The 23207-nt window shown below is 34.5% G+C and overlaps 1 protein-coding gene across 1 annotated transcript in view; it reads right to left on the bottom strand.

Moving 5' to 3' along the window:
• Positions 1-23207, bottom strand: part of LRBA (LPS responsive beige-like anchor protein) — a 746329-nt gene that overhangs the window by 311055 nt on the left and 412067 nt on the right. Inside the window, exons 38-40 of the mRNA XM_068990001.1 lie at positions 11049-11166; positions 3157-3297; positions 551-687 (exon numbers count right to left, since the gene is read on the bottom strand). Coding sequence (XP_068846102.1) covers positions 551-687; positions 3157-3297; positions 11049-11166 — 396 coding nt within the window. The remainder of the gene's footprint in view (positions 1-550; positions 688-3156; positions 3298-11048; positions 11167-23207) is intronic.

The following is a 23207-nucleotide window of genomic DNA, read 5'->3' as shown; positions in this document are numbered from 1 at the left end:
TTTTCATTTAAGAACAGGAAATTATGCGGTGCCTTGTAAAATCAACTACAGGTAGTGGGAAACAGAGGTATCTCGCGCACACGAGCCATGCTTGCGTGCACGACAGAGTAGTGAGCCATGTGGGCAAAGCAAGGAGAGTGATGTATTGGTATTATGTCCAGAAAATATAAAGGTTGAACAAAGTAATTTCACTCTGAATCTCACTGAATTGTGTAGCTTAATTCACCCTGGACCCTTTGAGGCAAAATATATTTTATAGACGATATTCCCTGAGGTTCGCCCCCTACCCCAGAATGAGCTAATGATAAATGCAATTAAATGGAAATTGTTTCTGAATCTAAATGAACTTCAGTAATGTAACTAGCTGGTAAGGGAATCATAAGCTAAAAGAGATAGTTGCCGTGCATACAGGCAGAAGCAATTCATCAAGAAATTCAAACTATCTCAATCAGATTTTACTAAAGCCAGTCTTACTTAACAGCAGTCCACCATCCCATCATAAGAAAGACAAAAATTCCATAAAAGTGAAACCCACTCCTCATCTTCTCACCTTGGGGTCGATTTTCTTGAAGTTAGGGTCTTCTTCATCCACCTCAAAATAGAGTTCGGAGGAGGTGACAGAAAGCGTCCCCTTGACTACAACAGAGGGAGCCACGAGCTGAGCCGGTGTGCTCAGGCTCACAGGACCTGCCGAGAGGAGAAGACAGGCCGGACAAGTTGCAGTGACATTGTTTCAAAACATCAAGTGGATGATTCAGGCAGAAATTTCATATAATTTTTAAATTCTCTCCTCTAGCAAACTGCCTGCCAACCCCTTTTACACTTACAAATTCTGTCCAACCCAAACCTCCCTCTGAAAATGCAAAGTTAGGGTTCTCGTATTAAGAAATCTATATATAAAAGGCAGTTAATCATAACAGTAAACTACAATGCCATTATTTTACAAGGAGTCTGCAAAGCTTTGGTCTAATCTCCTGGTTAGAAGGTGACTCTGCCTAAATAAGTCCATCCACACTCCATTTAGAAAACAAGCCTCAGGCTATCAAACAACAGGAAACAACAACTAGGAGCAAGGAAGACTCAATAGGTTTCCAAGGCCAGAGGTTAGCTTAGTGTTTGGCTGAGGCGTGATTATAAAAAGATCACCAGCAGTGAAGAGAGAAATGGTAAACCATATTATCTGATAAAGATTGTGTGCCAGGTTGACACAAAACCTCTTCCACAACAACTGTATCCCATAAAAAATTGGGAAAAAATACTTCTTTTCTAAGCCTGCCCTTCCATTGTTAAATATTGTTCAATGCGTCCAAATCTAATATTAGTGTAGTTCGGGGACTCTGGGAGTAAACAGCTGGAGGGTGGGTTTCCAAGTGAATGAATTTTTATTGGAATAATCAAATCTCCACAGGGCTTATCAAAGAGACAAATCAGCCTGCTACTGAAAACAATGGATTCCCTACAGATAGAAGAGCATAAAGTATATTAGAGCCAAACCTAAAATAAGGACTAAAAATAATGATTATACATATATATACTTATGTAGCGATAGATGTAGTAAGGTTTTGAAATTCCATGTTAATTCCTCACTGGAAAAATCCTATAGGTGAAGAAAAAAGCAAGACAAGACTGGCATTTATAGTCTTGAATTAATATAGTACCTACAAACAAGGTACACCTATTCAGGTAATCAATGGGTGAATAAGTGTTTCAAAATTCAGATGAATTGACATTTCCATCGACTGTTGGAAGGGTGTTGGTCCTTAATCTCACATCAATCTTAATGTGTGCCAGCAGGACAATAGGAGGGATGCTCTGCGGAGATCAGAGCAGGTTTTGCCCTCTATTCCCAATGTACAAATACATTGTGTTTGCAGATGGGCAGCAGATAACTGCAGAACAGCCATGATTTCCCAAAGCTCATCCCCATAAATGGATGAAATAAGCAGCTATGTGTTCTTTTGCTGTCTCCTTTGCCCTCCGTACATTAGCATGTAATCCTGAGAAGAAATAACATTTTTTCAATCATTCTCAGACATTCAATTACAGGGTAAGCAGACAGCTGCAGGAGCTGGAGCAGCCCAGGTCCTACAGAAGACCCCTGACAATTTCCACTTCATTTCTAACCCACACCACTTTATTAGTGTGGATTACTTCTTAATCCTATTGCCATTGTCAAGATTATATAATTAAACTCCCCTCTCACCTCTATTACTGTATGAATGTATTACTAGTAGCAAGAATAGAGGCAAAATAAATGGATGCAAAGGAAGAGACTAGAGAATGGCAGCGCCCACCCCAAACCCCTTAACAGTATGCTCCAATTAATTTCATTTCACTTTACAGAGAGATTTACGGCCATCAGAGAAGATGCCATCATGTTTTTGCTTTTCATTATCATTCATTGCATGGTTGCAGATATGCCACTAAATGAAAGATTTTTTTCATGCCTTTTAAAGTTATCAAAATAGAACGGTATATAACTTTCACCTATAGAAGTTGTAGAACCTTTCAGACTTTCCTCCTTGAGGGACATAGTCTCGGGCATTAAAGAAAAAAAGCCATTTAATGAATGACTAAAATTTCAAGCTAAACAAGAGAATTTTTCCCTTAAGGGAAGTAAAACTGAAAATCTGCAGAGCGCAAATCAAAAATTCCTACATCAGGTAAAATATGTGAATCCTGTGAAAAGCCATAGCATTCTTGAAATGGATTTTTTTGAGAGAGAGTTAAATGTATAGGCAGCATGTTTCTTAAGATCTGTATATCAGAGCAAACAGCTCATCTGCCTCCAAGCTTTATTTACAAAGCAATTGCCATAATTTTACTTATAGCTCTCATTCTGTAGAGATTAGGTTAACTCCCATTAGATGGGTGATGCAATTTTGTTGTTGCTGCTTTACACTTTTATTCTTTCTCAGTAAAGATTATTCATCAAAGAAAAAGATGAGTAGGGTAAAGAGAATGAACAGAATAGAGTGATGGGGATACAGTATTGAAGATGAGGGGGAAAATGTTTAGAAGAACAAAACCAGTCTTCATTTAACATAATTGTCAGTGCAAAGCTGGTAGGCCTAGCAGTCACAGCTGGAAAAGTAAGTAATTATATGCTTCTTGGACCAGAGCTAGCTGAAGTATGTGCACAACCACTGAATTTACCGGTGAGATTCTCTAAATCTTTCTCATCCATGGATGACAGAGTATCATCGTCGCCTTCCAGGAGGGTCTCGTTTTCTGAGTTCTGATTTCCTAAAGCCTGACTCTTGATGGACTGTTTTCCTTTAGCAAGAATATCTTCATCTGCAGCTGAAATGAAAAGGAAACAAAGCTGTCCATCAACTCTGGGAAGAGTCCTGTGGCAGAGGGGCAGGGAACTGAGGTAAGGAGCGGTGGCCAAGATGGTCACTCATTTTACCCAGCATCATCCAGGGTGGGGAAAGTGATGGGCATGGCCCACACACTCCTTCTGACAACTGTGATTCCCCAAACCTAGTCTAACGTTACCTTGAACAAGCACCCTAATCCCATTAAATCTGACCCTGGCACTGCTCACTGAACCATTTGTTTACTTATATTTAAGGCAGAAGAGGGTTCAATAACATCACTTTTTCTTTGTTAGTAGAAAAAAATCAGAACCTAGTTTTGGAAACAATACCTGCTTAACACTGAAAAAAAAAAGGAAGACTGATTTATTCTTGTGAATAATATTATACCCAGAAACATTCTGCAGTGGTGGGGGAGTGGCTGGGAAGGAGAATCCAGAAATAAGGGTTTAGGGCCGAGAGCTATTCGCAGCCAATGAGGATCCAGGCCAGCTTCTGAGGCCATGGCTGATGCTAATAAAGCCACAGCAGCTCCCAGAAGCTGCAGGCTCTTCCTCTCCCTCCATCCGCCCTCTTTCCTTCACACCGACCTTCCATACGTTCCACCCCTGCCACACCCCTGCTGCAGCCCTTACACAAATATCCAAGAGCAAGGTAGTATGGAACCGAAGTGGAGGCTCAAACACTACCTCCTCCATGTGTTTAAACTAAAGGGCTAAGACACCCCGGGGGCAAACATAACAGAAAGCCTGCGATGAGAGGCATCTGGGCATGGAGCCTCACACCGCCCGAACTGGAGCAGCCTGTGCAGCGCAGCCGCGCCAGAACCGCCAGAATCACAGTGCCGAGGCAGCCTGAGGGAAGGAAGGAAGGAAAGGGAAGAGCACCCACAGCCAGCGGCGGACCCAGGGAGACGAGCGGGAGGGCAGCTGGAAAGAGTCTGGGCAGAAGCTCAAAACTCTATAACCCTCCAAGACGACTCCCCTCACTTTGAGCAGCCTTCTCCTTAAGAAACACACAAAAGCAGATACTACCTTCTAGACTGGTATTTTTTTAAAGCTCATAGTGTCACATAAGGGAAAGTTCAGAATCCTCACTATGTGACTGACATTCCCGGTTTCCACCCAGGAGACCTGAGAGGTAAAAGCACCTGCTCCACCAGGCAGCAGCTACTGACAGCAATCAGATGGAGAGGCTTTTTGCTCCACTGCAATACCTGCTGAGACACAAGGCCCCAAAACCCAGATACAGGATAAAACACTCAGTCTGAAGAAATATTTATCTATAGAATTTATTCTTAATAGTTAAACTGCATGTGTCCTAACTGGTTAACGTGACAAAGCAAGGCTTCTTTGAGTTTAACAAGTATGGTTATGGATAATGTTAAAGGTAAAAGTTTATTTTTATCATATTTATTGTGAGTTCACCATGTATAACATTTACATATAATATTTATGACATTATTTAAATGAATACAGGACCTTTCTATTAAATAAGAAAGTCATGGGAAGAAGCTTTCTCTATTTAGTATTGATTATCCTCTATGGATAAATAAAATCTTATTTTCTCTCACACCCACATATAGCATAGTATGGTAAAAATATATGAAGGTCTCAATAATTGAAAAGAACTTAAAAGTATATATTAAAATGGCTCTATTTTCTTAAATACTATAAACAAACATAGCAAAAACCCACTATTTTTTTGGAAAATAGGAGTATAAGTTTTTATATCATTGTTTATATTTACAGCATTTATATTTCCTTACCTTGAAATCACAAACACTGCTAACAAGATCTTTTTCAACTTACTAACAATTTTACTAAAAATAAATTAGTCACAGAGAAACATAAGAAAAATGATCATCATCTGTATTTTGTTATGAAGTAAATTAAAATAAATTAACAGTAGACAGTCAAGAGTTTTAGCACAAATTCAGTATGCTACATTCTCACTTCCTGGATGCACAATTCCTTCAGAACAGAAATAATAACAATAATGCTAAAATTAAATACACTTATCATGTGCCGAAGAGTATTCTAAAGCACTTTAGACATTTAACTCATTTAATTCTCATATGCCTTCTGCTAAATTCTCCTTTTCACATGCACAAACACACTCAGAGAGGTTTTATAACTTCCTCAAGCCAACACAGTTAATGAGAAGTAGAGTCAGGAATCCAATCTAGTCACTGGGGCACCACAATCTGGGCTTCAGAGAAAATGAAAATAATCAATATACAAATATGAATGTATACATAATTTACTGGTTGGTTCACTAAATCTAATGTTTCCCATAATGCATTTTAAAAGATTAAGTCACAATCATAAGAAATAAGTACAGAATAAAGACATATCCATTTCCAAACCTAAATTTGATGAACACAGGCCCAACAAATCTGAAACAACTAAATTCAACACCTCACTCAATACTTTCTCTGATTACTGCCATACATGTTCTGAAGTATATCAATCTTATTTGAAAGAAGGAAAAAAAAATTTAATCTGAAAACATTTACAAAAAAATGAAATGACTGTAAGAGTCGTCAGTGGCAATAATGCAATGGTTTAAAATAGCTCAGTAAATAAATCACATTCATTTAATGATTACTAACTATAACGTTTTATCCCTTCCAACTGAAATTTAAAAATTTTAAATATGTTTCTTATCATGTTGACAACAAATAAGACAATAACTTCTGAATTAAATAAAATTTTATGGAAAATATTTAAAACACTTTAGTTCTACTGTACACATACAAATACCACTTTAATTTATTTATTTACTTATTTTTACAAGCTCAGATTCTGGCATTGTTCAACCTCAACTGAAAAAGCTCTTGTCACGGAAAATATGCAGCTTACTGATATTTAGAATGGTTTTCCTGTAATTAACTCCCCCTTGAGGATTTTAAGTTAGCAGCAGTAAAATTACCAACAGTACTCTAATACACACCACATGCGCTGGTGTTCAATTCTCAGTGGTCTAATAGCTTTCTACTAAAGAACTTTTATCCCTCCCTCAAAATTAGAACAAAACTGTCCCAAGCATAAAATAAAAGATAATTATCATGTTTATATGTGCTGGGAAAAGTATGTTTTTAACTTTCATTTGTCTTATACTCAATCAACCATTAAAACAAGAATCAATTATTTTAATATCTTCTGTGAGTGTATCCTACACTTGTATAAGAGTTTAATTGGATGAAGTCAAAATATACTTTTGGTTCAATTTTAAAGCTTGAGTCACATCTTTTCTAGTTAATAAAATTACTAAAAAACATGACAACTGTTTAAATTTTTCATTTCACTATCAACAAACTGCCTTCACTAATCTCATCTTATTCTGATTTAATATTTATCCTAACTTGATAACTAAGTTGCAACTGCTACACAAAACTGCAGAAATCTGTACAAAATGTTTTATTTGAAACATGTGATTCACTGGGGCTACGTGTAATGAGCGAGGCTCAGAGAAAAGCTGGTCCTCAAAATGTAAAGTTCGAGTTCTTCAGAGCTAGCTCTAGGCATGAGTTGATTTAGCTAGGTAACAGAGACAAGCCAAGTAAAATTAAAACAGGAAAAGAACATAGAATACTGTTCTACCCATGATATATAATCTCTTTTTAAAAGTCCAGCAACTGTTCTAGTGAACTGGAATTATCAATAGCCCATATTACGGTAAAAGAGGTTTATACATTAAGAATTAGCCACTTTGTTAATTAAAAAAGAAAGATAATGCCTGGTATAACAAAGTGACCTTAATCATACATAAAATAAATACGAGTATCCACTTAGTGTGATGTGTAGTGGATACCATAATTGTTGACTCTGAACAGGACGCATGAAGAATATCTTATATTCAACTACTGTCCTAAACTAATTCCCCTTTATAGTTTATATAATTTCCAAAGTCAATAAAATTTATTCTAGAAAAGTTAGTTAAACTACAAAGTGTAATTAGGAGAAAAAGCCATGTGCAACATGGGTTTCTCAAAAGCTTTAGACAGAAAACTAAATACATGTTTATCCTAAAAAAGAAGCAATCATATCTGGCATTATTTGAAGATATGAGAGAATGACATGATTTACGGTCTCTACATGGTCTGTCATCCCTAGAAAATCAGATGAGTTGCTTGTATCAGTAAATGTGATTACAAGACACTTGTAAAACTACGTAAAACACTCCTCATATACTTCTATTAGTATGCAAATTCTCTACAAAACAAACATGTCTTAAATGCAATAGGATTCTAGTGCTAAACTGTTTGAGTATTTGAATTAAAACCAACCTTTCCACCATTTAAAACATTTTTTACATGTTTTTGAGTATAAAATTCCCATCATATTTAACAATGAATTTTAGAAGACAGTACAGCAGAGTGGGAAGAAAATCTGATGAGCCATCAGTTAACCTGGGATTTAGCTCTGAGTCTACTAAGCAGTATGTTGGACTTTTGTTTCCTCAGCTTCCTTATCTGTAAAGAATAAAGTCATACTAGACTTTAGCTTTAAGTCCTTTTCAGATCTAAAATGTACTGATGATAAATAACTGACAAACTGGTCTCTGCACATTAGGAGAAAGTTACAAATCATTACAACTGATTTCTGATAAAGTTTAAAACTACAGAATTGGAGAAAATGCCCTCAAAAAATCAAATACCCACCTCTGTTTCCTGCTGCTAGTTTTTATAAAGAATATTTCATCATAAGAGGAAGTATTAATTTTAATTTTAAAATATGACTCAGTTTCTACAAAGTTAAAGAAATCTCCCATTACAAAATGACTTTTATAAATAACCACTTTGGAGGGTCCCTCTGTGAAAAATTACCTAAAGCCCTTTTCCCCAAGCAAGTTAATGTGAACTTGGGAAGGGCAATTAAATTGTCAGAATTAAAAAATTTGTTTTTAACTAGAAGGTAGCCAGAAGTAGAGTCATGGGGCTGGTATTGATCGCCTGAACAGAGAACATCACTCTTCAGGTATTTACTCTGCCACCCTTACACCAGAGGCTTTCCTTCAAATCAAATCAATCTATAAAAAAAGATGGCTCTTACTACTAAAATACATAACTAATCGCCAACAGTATTTCTATTTAGATATCTTCTTTGAATAATAGTACTATAGTTTATGATGTTTTAAGATTCTGCATTTTCAAAATGTCCTGTCTCCTTAGTTAAATTACAAATAAGTGAGAAGTCCTAAGAGCATTAAAGTGACATACTATCTTCAGGAAAATCTATTTAATTCTTTGACTCCAACACTGAAGCACAGTGTTCATCCACAATAAATTCTATGATTTCAACTGCATTCTGATCACATTAACTATGTTGTTTTGCATTCTTGATTCTTAATATATCAATATTTATTTTTATTAGCTTCCTTACTGTAATTAAGTTAGGATTAAAAAAACAAAGACCTTTATGATTAACACAAAACTAAAATTGAATGTGAACTAAAAGATAACTCCAATTAATAAAACATCAAAAAATTAAGCTCTTTGCTTACCTAATACAGTAGCATAAATCGCAGACATTAAACAATGTGCTGAGTTCCAAAACTGACTAATCATTATTATTTAAAATTTTATAATATATAATATTTGATTAGCTAGAGCTTTTACCTTTTTTTTAAATTTATATAAAATATAACATCTTCTTAATTGGAAGCATCTACTACATAGCACACATTTTGTTAGTTTTTAAAAATATATTTCAGATTTAAATATATATTCTTAATCTTTCAGTCCTTTAAATATCAATCATCATGAAACTAGTATAAAGCATTGCCAAATAGAATGGAATTACATAAAATGCTAAACTTTACTTCTCTCTTAATTTAAAAATGCATAATAAAACACATATAACATTATGTTAACCTTTCAATTACTATTTAGACTAACTGGAGTGAAATCTACTTCTAAATAGGATTTTAAGTCTTAAATGACAGTAACCATTGCTAACAAACATCTTTTCAAAAACATCTGACTCAGCATTAAAAAAGTTGACATAATGTTATTTGAAAAGTTAAAATTCAACAACAAAATTAAAATTTACTCATTATAAAATATCCTATGACTCCCCAAAGTGGTTCAATGTACTATTTTTGATCAATTGATTTTACTAAGGTCTGTACAACAAATTTTAAATTCAGTTAGTGCTATTTCTTTCACAAGAAAGTACTAACAGTTTGCCTATATGCAATTTTAGAAAACAGGGCCCCCCTCCAGACAGAAAAGGAAAATTTTTCATAAAAATATTTTTACTGTCATTCATAGACTTCAGAACTCACAACTGAATGCTAGATGAAAATAAGAAAGATACCTATTAAATTTTAAGTACACATGGCAACATCTTCTTGAGAGAATAAAACTGCAAAAGGCTCATTTTTTTTCAGTGTAAGAGTTTTAACTAAAACCAAAAAAAGGCCAAAAACAAAATGAAAGAAGAAAAAATATATATATAAAACTCTTGAAATTCATAGCACTACATAAAAAGCACTTGAACCTTAAAAGCAAAAGTGGCCTAATTAATTCTACATCTTCTTTCTCCTTCTCCGCCTCCTGCAGTTGAAGATGTAGGGCCCTGCGACTATTACTGCTTTAAGATCACTTTGTTATTGACTATTCTCTGTATGATCATTTATTTTAAAGGACTGATGTCACATTTGGTGTTGTATCTGATGACATATTGTGGACATTTTCTTCCAGAAATGGCTCTTTAAGGCTGAGTGCAAGAGGTTAAGCTGCCTGACTGAGGCCAAACCTAAGATCACAGACTTTTAATCTAAATTCTTAATATCCTTCTTGAATGTAATTTAACATTTATTTTGGACATTACATATTATCATTTAACTATAAGCTGCTGCATGTTAAACTAACAGAAGGGAAATCAGAACTATTTCTCATCTTACTAAAAACTAACCAATTTTTATTTTATAAAATCAAAAACAATTTAATATGAGTGGGTACATTTCCCCCCTTAACCAACAAAATTTAATTGGCTTTCAAAAATTACAAAACCTATGTAGAAACCCTATGATCAAAGAGGGTATATTATCAAGTCCAAAGGACTTTTTCAGTTTTCCCAATTTGCTCATGAGGCTTCTACCTCAACTGAATCACAGTGCTATGCATTATATCAAAAAAGGAAAAATTGTTAAGTTCTGATAACAAGATGATGCAGAACAGGAACATATGAAAATAATGTCTATTCTTTCTCCAGGAGCCATCTATCACAACCATCTACAAATCAAGGCTCAGAAAGTATCGAGGCACTTGGACGTTTATTGCTCTCTCTCCCACTTCATAATCTCATGCTAAAATACCATGATTGAGGGAAAATCATACACACCAGACAAGACCTGGAAACCTATTTGGTTTGTAAATGCTGTCTTTCTGATATTCATGGATTTAAGACAGACGTCCTGGATTAATTCACTCAAAGCTGAGTATGTCACTTAAAGGGAGAAATATTTTATCCTCCTACTCTGAAACAAAGGGTCTATGTTAAGTAAGTTTTCCATGTGTAACACAATAAATAAATACACTTAACACCATAACTTAATAGGACCCTACACTAACTATAAAAATTTAACTTCTGATTGCAGGGTGAGTAGCTGGGGAATATGGCACTGGAGCATTTTACAGTACCTTGTAATAATGAAGTTATGCTCTTCATTACCAAGTACTGTACCTGCTGCTCGCTACTGGCAAGGAGTGGTTTACACACTGACCATGTTCCACGGCTGTTTTTAGTGTCGCTTCAGGATGTGTCGATCCTAGAGGGTTACGCACAAATCGTCGCCGGCGCCGCAAGTCATCTTCCCAGTAGTCGAGGCGCCAGAACTCACGAGGACGACTACAATGAAACAGAGAAGCCACATATGTTAGCAATTATCAAACAGCGTGGTAGCACTGAATTTCTGCATAAAGCTCTCCTTGTTTGCTCTGCCTTTTTTTCCCTCCCATTCCTCTTAATTCTCCCTCCACCTCACACTCCCCTTTCTGCAATCTTTAACTTAGGTATGTCCTTGAAAATAACAATATCACCTTCCAGTCTAAGGAACTCCTTTTCCTTTTTCTTGGAAGGTGAAATGAGCACTAAATACATCATTTTGAAATGAATTGCTGACAGTGTGATCAGTTTCCCCACACTCCAGTGGCATGTGCTCTGATTTCAGCCTCATTTCAGCCTCAGCAGGGCACCTTTCTCTGTGGCTGCATTTATAAACCAGAATAGGGAAAAGGCTATTATAAATATGGGATAGCATTACCTATATTAATCAAAGTCTGTCCCCCTTCATTTTTCTTCCTAATTTGTGCCTTTTTGCACAAGGTCAGTAAATCATACCATGAATTCTTGGTCCAGAAAGTGTTAACTTTAATGAATATCTCAGTTACATGGTTATGTATGTGATAATAAAATATTACTCTGTTTAGATGTGCAGGAATTTAATTAAAATAATCTCTTAAAATATTCATTACATTTAGCCCCTGAGGCTTAGAACAACACAAGAAAATGCATTTCTTTTCCACTTACTGTTTTTAAATAAACCATTCCTATAGAGTGAAATAGCAATCTATTTTCAAGCAAATCAGATTGGATTTCTGTTTTATGTAGTCTGTTTTTATATTTAATTAAAAACTACATGGTATATGATGTGCAATAATTGCTGTATCAAAAGCATACTTTTAGAAATGTATTTTTTAAAGGGTTCACTCAATTCAAGTTCCACTCTATTTTCCCCAATTATGTAGATCATTTTACATGGCAATATATGAATGTCAACTTTCTTTTCAAATTAACTAATCATGATCTAGCATGCTGAAAAATGTTTTCTAAGGAAAAGACTAATATGAAGTTTTTTCATTTACAGTTTCATTTACAGTTAAAAAAAATCTCTGCAGAATATATTTACACTAGAGATATACAACATGAAAACCTGTAAGTTTCAATAATGAAATTTTAAAATTCATAATCAAAGATTCTACAAAAAAATGACTAATGCAAAATAAAACCTCACTTGTATTTCATGAGCTAATAAAATTGTACCTGTCACCTCTGACAAATTAGTAGCCTTGACCAACTGACAGTCCCAAAATACCTACATAAAAGTTATCCACATTTTGATGGTTTAAAGAGGCTACCTTTAAAAGTTCAAAATAGATTTGTAAATAAGTACTTCACCAATTAAAAATTGGCTCAGATTAATGAAGGCATACATTAAAAACAGGGCATTATTTAAAGAAAATATTTTTCAAAAACAATAGGAATCCTATGCTCTTCATGAGAATGCTGGGTAGACAAGGAAACAGAGACGATTTCCTTTGTCAATTTGTTCATGCCTCAGGAGGAAATATAAAGTAATCTAAGTAGAATACAAAAATGTGTAAGAACTGTAGTCCTCGAAGAGAAAAAAATTAAAAACCTCTTTCATTCTTATTTTGCTGTGTTTCAAATGAAAACTATTATTATGATAGCATTTAAAGTTAAATAAGAATACACATAAACACAGAAAACAGTTGTTCGAACTCAATTAATAAAATCCTCCTTAGGATAGTGGGGGAAAGGCGGTACACAGATGGCTATGTGTATGGCTTTGATAGCCGTGGAGCTTGGATAGGTACTTCATCATTCTGCCCACCTACATTTATCTGTTAAAATTATTATCAAATATCAGCCAGGATGCAGTCGTGAATCACAGGCTGCTCCTCGTCTTCAGGGGAATGATACAATGAGGGTCTATTCATCAGAGCAGCAATCGGCACAAGTAATTAGTTCCCTAGACTGAGATCTCCTACAAAGCCTATTTCAGTCAGCACCACAAACATATGACGGTGTAAAGCTAATGAAAGCTGCTAAAATTTGTTAACCTTTTCTGCCATCAATCCTTCTAATATTCTGTGCTTCAGTGTTATGCAAAGGTGGTAAATTATTGATTTGTCATTCATCCATCCTTCTGAATTTTGAGTCAGAGTAAACGATGTCATTCTTCTCGATAACAATTAAAATTATAGGAGATGTTAAGCTGCTATTACAAAATTGTTACTAAATTAGGTAACAATAGATTCCAATATAATACTTGAGAGAGAAGTCAAATCCGATGGCTATTAGAGCATGTGTGTGATCATTTTCATCAAGCAGTAGAAAACCCAGAGGAATTATAAAATCATTCACAAATTTTCAAGAAACTCAAAAAAAATATCTGTAACAATAATAACCACAATTAGGAGGAAACAGAACTATAGTATTTATTTTTGTGCTCTTCAACAGTAACAAATAATGGTCACAATGGTGACATCTGGCTGAAGCAAAAACACTGATGTATTAGAAACAGAGAAACTGTGCACAATGTAGAAAAAATTTTAAGGTAAGTTTTATTTACCCTAATTATGGACTTCTGTCTTCAAATGTAAACATTCTATCAAAAATTTAAATATACTTTAGATATATCCAAATAAAATGAAGAAATCTATACCTCAGCATGATAATCTTTCCACTATCCTGGAAACTGAATCTCAGAATATCTCAATACAAGTAGTCTATCCCCTGTTACAACAATTTAGTCTGAAGATAAAAGCAAAATCACTCATTTCAGATCACAGACCCACGATGGATTACAAAAATTAGTTAGAGAGACCAACAATTTCAATACATTTTTAAAAGTCTCTCCAGATAATGCAGAATAAAAACCTTCAAGGAATTTACTCAAAATGGAATCATTATTAGCCTCATTCGAAAAAATTAGCATTTATCAACCAATTTCTGATTGTTAAGAGTAATATATGTTCTTTGAAAAAAATAAGTCATATTCATTTTTTCTTTCAGATAAGGATAATTACTAGTAAGTTTAAAGTCATCTACTGAGTAAGAAACTGAGACATAAAAATTCACTGTTTTGTCCCAACTCTGCTCCTTCCAACAACATACAGTCTCAGCATAAAGCTCTATCACTGAGAAAATCAGTCACAATTTGTCAGTCTAGAACATGACTGGAAAGGGGAATGTGTAGGTGCCAATCATCAACTTAATATCTTTTGATTATTCACATGAAGATTTCACTCTTATTTAAGAAATACTGACACTCCCTCTCCAAAATATCCTTCTCGGGGAAAAAGGATAAGAAACTGGCATATTTGGGAAATTGATCCAACACTTTTCTCATAAGTTTATGAACTAAGTTGTTATATACTTTTGTAGTTATCACTATGGGATGGTAGAAAAATTTCAAAGACTTCATGTATTCAGAAACACACTGCTAACCAAATACAAGCATGGATAAGATGAGAAATCACTTATTCTGAGAACTTATAAATATACATCTAGACCACTATAGACCTATACCTCTATATCTCTGTATCTATCAAAAAAAATTACATTAGTACTACATGATGTCACATTCACAAACCTCATCTATATCCACTTCTACAAATAATTAAAACTAAGATCCTCAAACAAGTACTCAAATTCAGGATGTAACCCTAGGCTCTGTAAGATCTAGAAATAAAGCCTTCTCTATAAAAGGTCTGGTAGTTAGGTCCCCTGTTAGTACACAAGCTCCAAGTACCTTTGACTAACAGGAGTATACTGTATTTGAAAAGCTGTGCATGTGTAAATAATGACAGTGAAAATAAATGTTCTAATGTTTCTTTCTAATTATTTCTTCCCCTTTCTTTGGCCTAATCTCAAAGTCTAACGTTAAAATGATAACATAGGCCTGTCTTTTTCAAAGTATAAGCATGCGTGCATGCTCAGTTGCATCAGTCGTGTCTGACTCTGCAAAAGTCATCTAATTACCTTTCTACTCTTTTAAAAACCTACACATATATGTATTTGTACAAACAGAACTTTAACATATTGTTAGGAGCTACATAATATAACACAATGCATTTTTATATAAAGAATGTGTACTTTCTATTCTAAAGAACAAAACTGACTGATGAAATAAATAGGCTATTTGTTCCCCTCCCAGGCCCACTGTGGACAGTGACTTGATCTACTAAAGAAAATGAATAAGGATGAGCCAAAAGAGAATCATTTGGAAAGGAAGAAATATTAAAACAGAGAATCAGTAACTAAGGGATGATCCATAATCTTCCTCTAATAGTTGAATGGTTTACCTATAAATGATATATTATTTTCCACAAGTAAATTATAAGACTCTCTAAACTTTAGCTTTCCTCAGAGAAAGTATGGCAATCCAATTGGCCAATTAACAGTGCTGAATGGATGGACACTGAAGTAGACTCCTAAAACACTGTCTAATAATGACTAACTCAACCTTGAGCCAACAGCTAGGGATACAAAGATTATTAAGATATTCTGTCTCTGACCTTGAGAAAAGACAGATGAGAAAATAGTAAGAATTCAAAAATTATGTGTGACAGAGCAGAGCTCTATTAAATGGCACAACGCGGAGGAGCACCGTTCTCACCACTGCTTGCACAAGTGGCACTCTTGGAGTTGTGCAATGTTCTTTTTGTGCTGCTGTATTCAAGCACCCTATGAGAAATGACAGGGTGCTCTGAGAACATCTTATCTTCTCCCTGCTCCTTTCTTTGCTCAGGCTCCTTTATTCTCTGCCCAAGTTAAACCTAATCTTCAGAATAGGGAACAGAATAAGCCCTTCAGATGCTATCAGGAGCAGTCACACATTTCGCATTTCCCTGATGCAGGAAAAGGTGTTCAGATCACAAATAGGCATGACTGTCAAAAAAAACAGGCAAAATTCAATATTCAGAAAGAAACACTGACAGTTATTTCACTGAAGTCATTAAATTCATATTGTTCTATTATGGTATATTATGTTCTACTATCATTCTATTACAGTAAAACAATGTTAATTAGTGAAATGAGGGTTAGCTCTTATAAAAATTATTCTAGTTATTATATAATCTAAATGCATTGTCACATTATTTAAATTAGTCAAACATATGCATGTTTGTGATCCTTTGGTTGTAGGGTTATTTTTATGTAACTTGGATCCATACCAATAAATGAATTCTAGTCTTAAAAAGAATAACTGTCAAATTCAATTATATTAGAAAAATATCCCATTTTCCACCTTTCCTATTTTCTTGTGACAATACCTGATAAATCTTGACGACCTTACCACAAGTCAGTAATAAATTCTTCTGGCCAGAAAAATGTTCTAAATCCTAGAAAATTTTGGTATTCATATTTTGCTCTTAAATTTGTACATTACCTATTTTTCTTCCTATATCTGGGTAGCTTCTAATTCTATAGTTTTAGATTAAAAATTAACACTAGACATTAGCTACAACTTAAATGGTAACCTCTAAAAAAGAAGCACATAAACATTTTCAGTGCACTGTCAGTTAGAAGATAAAAGTGCTAAAGTTCTAGAAGGGTTTTACTTTCTGCATAAATCTCGCTGAAATAATGTGCAGGTGCTAGATAGGTTATCGTACAATATAAAAGAATGCTTTATCTCACAAGCTGAAATCTACTGTGCCTTCATGCAGATAGACAGAATATTAACTAAAACCTGTTTACCAGATACCAAGTATAAATCAAATGCAAGTGATCTATGCACTATGCTATCTTAATAAAAAAAAAAAAAGAAGAAAAAATCCTTCAGTTGCAGAAGAGACACCTTTTGAAGCGGAATCCTTTCTTTATCGAGGACTTACATAGAGAATTTATATTACATTGAGTCACTAGAGCATCATATGTGTTAATTAGGTAAAATTACATTTTATGTAGTAATGAACTTAAGCAATGGTGCTATTCAGTGTGTTTCTGTTTGCTTTCAGAGACAACTAGAGACCCATCTTCATTAAATTTGGACATTTCAAAAGAAATACAATCTTGCAATGGAGTCAATTATTCAAAAAATAATACCAAAGGTTTCCTAGCTGTTGTTAGCCTGTTAACCATTTCCTTATTCACTCAGTATTTTTACCAAGAGTAGGTTATGAGAAATCAAAATCTAATGTTAATTGTACTACCAGTTAAGACTCTAACAATAGAAAATTGATTTTCAAATTAAAATACATGATATCATTGGATACCAGAAATTCTAAAATTCACCTAAGTAGCCACACCAATTGCACAGATCTGTTCTCTTTTCCCCAAAAATCTTATGTAAAAAATAATTCAGCAAAAATCAGTTGAGTGCCAACTATGTACCAAATCTTGGTACTTACAAATAAACTACGCTAGGTTCAGCACAGAATTTTTTACATTAGAATCAGAATAAGAAAATTATCGAATATAAACAATAAAATTTTAAATTAGATAACAATTACTGCATTAGGCTGCTGTATGCTAGACATTACACTCTTTTGCATGCATTATCAACAAGCCTCACTACAAGCCTTCCATGATTAAATACTGCTCTTTTCATTTTTAAGATGAAAAAGCTCAGTCTTATCCATCAGTAGTAAATCATAAGAGTCTGCGGACTTCAAAGCCAATGAGCTTTTCACAAGACATTTCCTCTAGAAACTCTTTTGGATACTATTATAGCTACAATCAAAGTACTAATTAACCCTGCCTGGGAGGACTGAAGATTTCATTAAGCTTTCAGTGAGGATCTATTTTGTAAGTTCCATGAGGACAAGGGTTTGTGTCTATGTAATTCACTGACCAAGCACAGTAACTGAAACAAAGCCAGCACTTAATAATTAAAGAATGAACAAGATGATTTTCTAAAAATAATTTAAATGATAAACAGGAGTCTGCTTGGCAAAATAGAAACGGCATTACAAACAGAAGAAACATCATGCACAAAGGCAGACATAAAAAGGCATTTCTGTCGAAGAGGGTTTGGGTAAGACAGATCATTTCAAAGCAGCCTCAGAGTGGCGAAAACTAAGGCAGGAAACACAGGGTTAGAATCAAGATTTCAAAAGTCACTGTATGGTTAACTAAAATAGTTACTTTTTATATCTTATAGTCAACAGAGAGATAACTAAACTTTTCAAATAAAGGATTATTTATGATCAGCCTTGTATGTTATGTGGCAGCAATATAAAATAAGACAGTGGGGATGGAGTGTAGAGGCTACGATTTCAGAGACATAGTTGAAATGGAATAAGATTTGATGAGACATTCAATGTGGGAGGTGAGAAAAAAAGGAGATAATGAGAATAAAATTGAGGTTTGTGACCAAAAGAGGAGGGGATAAAGATGCTATTTAACTGAAATGAAGCAGCTTAAGTAGACATGCTTGGCGTAACCATATCATAGATTCCTAATAATATCTAGGTGTACACAGCCACTCAGTCATATCCGACTCTTTCCAGCCCCAGGGACTGTAGCCTGCCGGGCTCCTTGGTCCATGGAATTCTGTAGGCAAGAACACTGGAGTGGGTTGTCATTCCCTACTTCCAGAAGCAAAGACTGAAGCCTCTCTTGCATTCCCTTCATTGGCACACAGAGTCTTCACCACTAGCGCCACCTGGAACGTCTAGGTAGGCATGTCTAGCAAGTAAGCAATATAACTTGGGAACTCGGAAAAGCAGTCTGGACTAGACATATAAAATTGGGAGACTGATTAGCCTTGGAAGTCAATGGGTTTAGATATTTGTCTAACAAAAATTTATTGAGTGCTTACTATTAGCTAGGTATTGCACTAGATCCAGTGAAAACTATATTGAAAGGACAGGAAAAAGTGAAATCTAGGAAATTCCGATATTTAAAAATTACAAAAGAGGAAAGAAATAAACAGGAAAGGAAGTAACTGATTCTCATCATCAATAAGATAACAGAAGAAGCAAAATAGAATGGTGCCAAAAAGACCAACAAGCAAAGATTCTTCAGAGCACTGAATGGCCAGCAATATTTAATTCTGATTGAAATGTCCAGAAGGACGAAGAATGGAGGGAAGGTTTTGATTGCTTTTTGTGTGTTTTAAACAATTTTGTAATATATAATTTATATACCATAAAGCTCACTCGTTTACAGTGTACAGTTCAATGCTTTGTAATGTGTACAGAGTTGTGCAACAATCACAATAATCTAATTTTAAAATGTTTATTTCCCTCCAAAGAAATCCCATACCCACTATTCTCCCTTCCTTAGGGATGGATAAGTACAGGATTTCACAGTATATAGGTTAGACAATATAGGGTTTGCTTTGGACTGCAGTGTCTTAAGTTTGGGCCAATCTAAAATAAGTCAAAGTATAAGTAATTGGTTAAAGGCATCATTGTTAGTACTGGGACTTTACAGAGAGCCCATGAGAATGCATTTTCTTCTTTAACATCTCCATTATACATAAAAGATACCAGAGAACTGAGTCTAATTTATCTTTTAAGGAAGATTCTTTAAAATCAAATTTATAACTAATTCATACTATAACATAGAGGGTAGCTAAAGTTTTAGAAAATTTTTTATTAAAAAATCATTAGGCTTTAAAATTTCTGTATATGGCAAAAATATTATCGCTCCATTTCTATAAAGTAAAGATAGTCACATTAACTGTATCATATATCAGATCTATAATTTCTACATAAGTCATTTATCATTTTTGGGCCTCCACTGCTTTAATAAAATAATTCTAATTTATTCATTTACAAAAGTGCTATTGTGAGGAATCAAAAAAATAAAGTATATGGAATTGCTTCAACATAAGTAAAATGCTATGCAAATAAATATATGGCATTATTTACAGCTGATAATAAATTTAAGTGTTCAGATACTTATAGATGCCATTTATTTACTTGGATAATACAATGTGCTTAAGGTGGTATCACCAGTGACCTCAAAACTGATTAAGGAAAAAAAAAACCATTAAAAAGTCCTTTATCAGTCCTGGAAATGATTAGCTTAGTTATCTTTCTCTACAGATTTACCTAACTTGCATAGTTTACACAAACAGAATTATATAGTAGGTAGACTTCTCTGACTGACTTTCACTTAGCATAATGGTTTTATTTTCTTAATATATTTGACTATATGAGCAGTAACATCTTTTTTAAAATATTTATTAATATTTAAGTTACATAAATGTAAATATTCATTATATTTGTAAATATTTATTAAATTTATACTTGTTTTAAAATTATTTTTTAAATTACTAAATATTTAATTATTTAAATTAAATATTATTAACTTAGTAAATATTTATTTAGATAAATGAATGGCTCTTCTTGGCTGTTCACAGCCTTTCTCCAGGTGCGGCGCACAGGTTTCTCACTGTAGTGCTTGTCTTGTGGAGCGTGGGCTCCAGGCCACCTGGGCTTCAGTAGTTGTGACGCATGGGCTCAGTAGCTGTGGTATATGTGCTTTGCAGCCCCACGGCATGTGGAATCTTCCCTGACCAGAGATCTAACTGGTGTTCTTTGTATTGCAAAGCAAATTCCCAACCACTGGACCACCAAGGAAGCCCAGCATGATGTTTTTGAGATCCAACTATGTCATGGCTACTACAGCACTATATTTCTTTTTATTGCTGAAAAATATTCCATTGCATCAGTATACAAAAGTTACTGACTTCATTTTAAAATTGTTTGTCAATGAAAGGAACTAGGGAGATAAGGTAATTAAAGAAGGTGAAAAACAGATGAGTATGTGTGCAAGTGAAAAAGACAAGCTTCAAAGAATGAAGACAGCAAGGAGGAGGAGGTGAGAGCAAACTAGAGAAAGAGAAGAGGTACGATTCTGCACAAAGCGCACCATGGCCTTGGAAGTAAACAAAATCATTTCCTTCTGTGGCAAGAGGGAAGGTTATAAGGCTGTGCATTTTAATAAATGAGTTTAAGGTTGAAGAGAAGAAAACTGAAGGACTAACTTCAGTCTGGTTATTTCTATTTCCTCTATTAAATAGGAGGGTTTTGAGTAAAGTACAGAATGAAAGGATAAAATTTTAGAGAGCTGCCTTGGGGAGTGTGAAAGAAAGCTAGCTAAAGGAAAGTTTGAGGATGACTTAAGTAGTTCTGAAGGCCTAGCAGAGATTGGAAACCATTTGGCTGAAGTGGCGCTAATCTGTACAACTGTGATCCTCCCCATCCCTAGCCATATTCAGCAACCTAAGAGGCAACAGTAAAAAGAGCAGTTGGCCAAATTCACTCCAGGAAGGTTAAAGGAAAATGAGTAGGAAAATTATGAGAACGTCTGGGATGGGTAAGCACGATAAACCCATGATCTTCCTGGACCTCAATGAAACAACACTTAAATGAAAGTTTATTACACATTGATTCTTCAGGAAACCAAATTTACCTTGCTTTCAAGTCATTGATATTGATGATAATTTGGTTTCCCAAACAATTAATCAATATATGTTTAATCAGTGTATCCTGTCCTTCTATCTGATACTGTTATGAATTTTCAACTTGTATTAAACCATGCCTAGAAGTAAAGAATTGAGCCTGTACTATATTTGGAGACTGTCTTCAATATTTAAGCTGTATGATCACAGTAACAAATAGTCACAGAGCTGGACAACGTATACACAAAGGATAATCTGAAGCCTTAGGAAGACAGGACCTCACTCTCTTGAGAAATACATTACTCTGACGTTCCGGAAAGGGCATGGGAACTAAAATTTACTGACTGTTGATGATGTATCAGGCACTCTACACTAAGTGTTTTATACATGAACTCATTTAATTCTCAAAATAATCCTATAAATTAGGAATATACCACCAAATTAACAGGTGAAGAATTAAGGCTCAGAAGTCAAGCCATTTAGCCACAAAGAAACAAAGCTAGACCTCCCGTCTGGAACTCTTCATTACCAAAGGATTTTGGTAATGCTACTTACTTCTACACCAAGATATTCGTACTAGTCTCAGAAATATATTATGACAGTTCATTTATACAACCTCTCTTTTATAAAACGATGCATTAGAATGGAACTTAAATTTTTTATAAAATATATGACTATTTGCACACATTCCAAAGAACAATTTACAAGATATTACTTTTTCCAGCACTAGCATCACCAAAATTGAAACAGCAAGGCTATAAGTTTGGTGGGTAGGAGAAGGGGTTATAATGCTCTGTCGCTCTTTATCAGGTAAGTAAAATTAAAGTAAATACCATGAGTACTGTGTAGTGTAGGTCAGCATTTGTTACTAAAAAGTCTGGAATCTATTCATATTCACTGAATGTTTCTAGTAGCTCTGATCACCTGGCCCAAATGTGTAGAAACTCCATGGTTTTTAAGCATACATAGGAATCCAGTCTCATGGCAAAGAACCACTACTTTGGCAACCAGGACATCCTTTTTTCTCAAACTCAGGCCCTATAGCACATTTTTGTTGCTGTTGTTCTTAAGATAGTTTGTTTATAAGTTATAGGGAGAGACAGAAAAGGCAAAGAAGTATCAGCCTTCAATGTATGACATTCATATTTTTAAATAAATAATTTAAAGGCTGAAATGCATCAGCAAGCCAGCATAATCCAACACTTGCTGCCTTTAATCCAAAATGCTCAGGGTGCTGTAATGTGCTGGAAATACTGGGAAAAGCAAATAACAGATTTTACCTGGCATAAAATAGAAAATATATATACCATTCTTTGCAACCTAGATAAATTAGCAAAAGTATATGCTCCTTATCCACAGGGGAGAACAGGCTTATTAGGTTACACTTCCAGGTTTTTAAGACAGTTGGAAGCCGGTTCTTTCAATAGTTGCTGTCATCCCCTAGAAACTTTCTAGTACTTTCAATTTTGAAGCAATTATTCACATTCGGAAGTGATTTATTTTCCTCCCTTTCTTTACTGCATTTCATATTTTTTCTGGCTCTCAATAACTAGTTCTGCTTTGGCTTAATTATATTCATCTACAAACATTTTTTTTCTGAGTGTCCACTACTATTTGGAAAGCACTGATTGAGGTGCTGTAACAGATATGAGGAACACAGGATCTCTAATCTCAAGGCATTTACAATCTAATAAATCGGATAAAAGAAGC

Source organism: Capricornis sumatraensis, chromosome 17 (assembly GCF_032405125.1).
Source record: "Capricornis sumatraensis isolate serow.1 chromosome 17, serow.2, whole genome shotgun sequence".
NCBI classification, from domain to species: Eukaryota; Metazoa; Chordata; class Mammalia; order Artiodactyla; family Bovidae; genus Capricornis; species Capricornis sumatraensis.
This window is presented reverse-complemented; position numbering and strand designations above follow the sequence as displayed.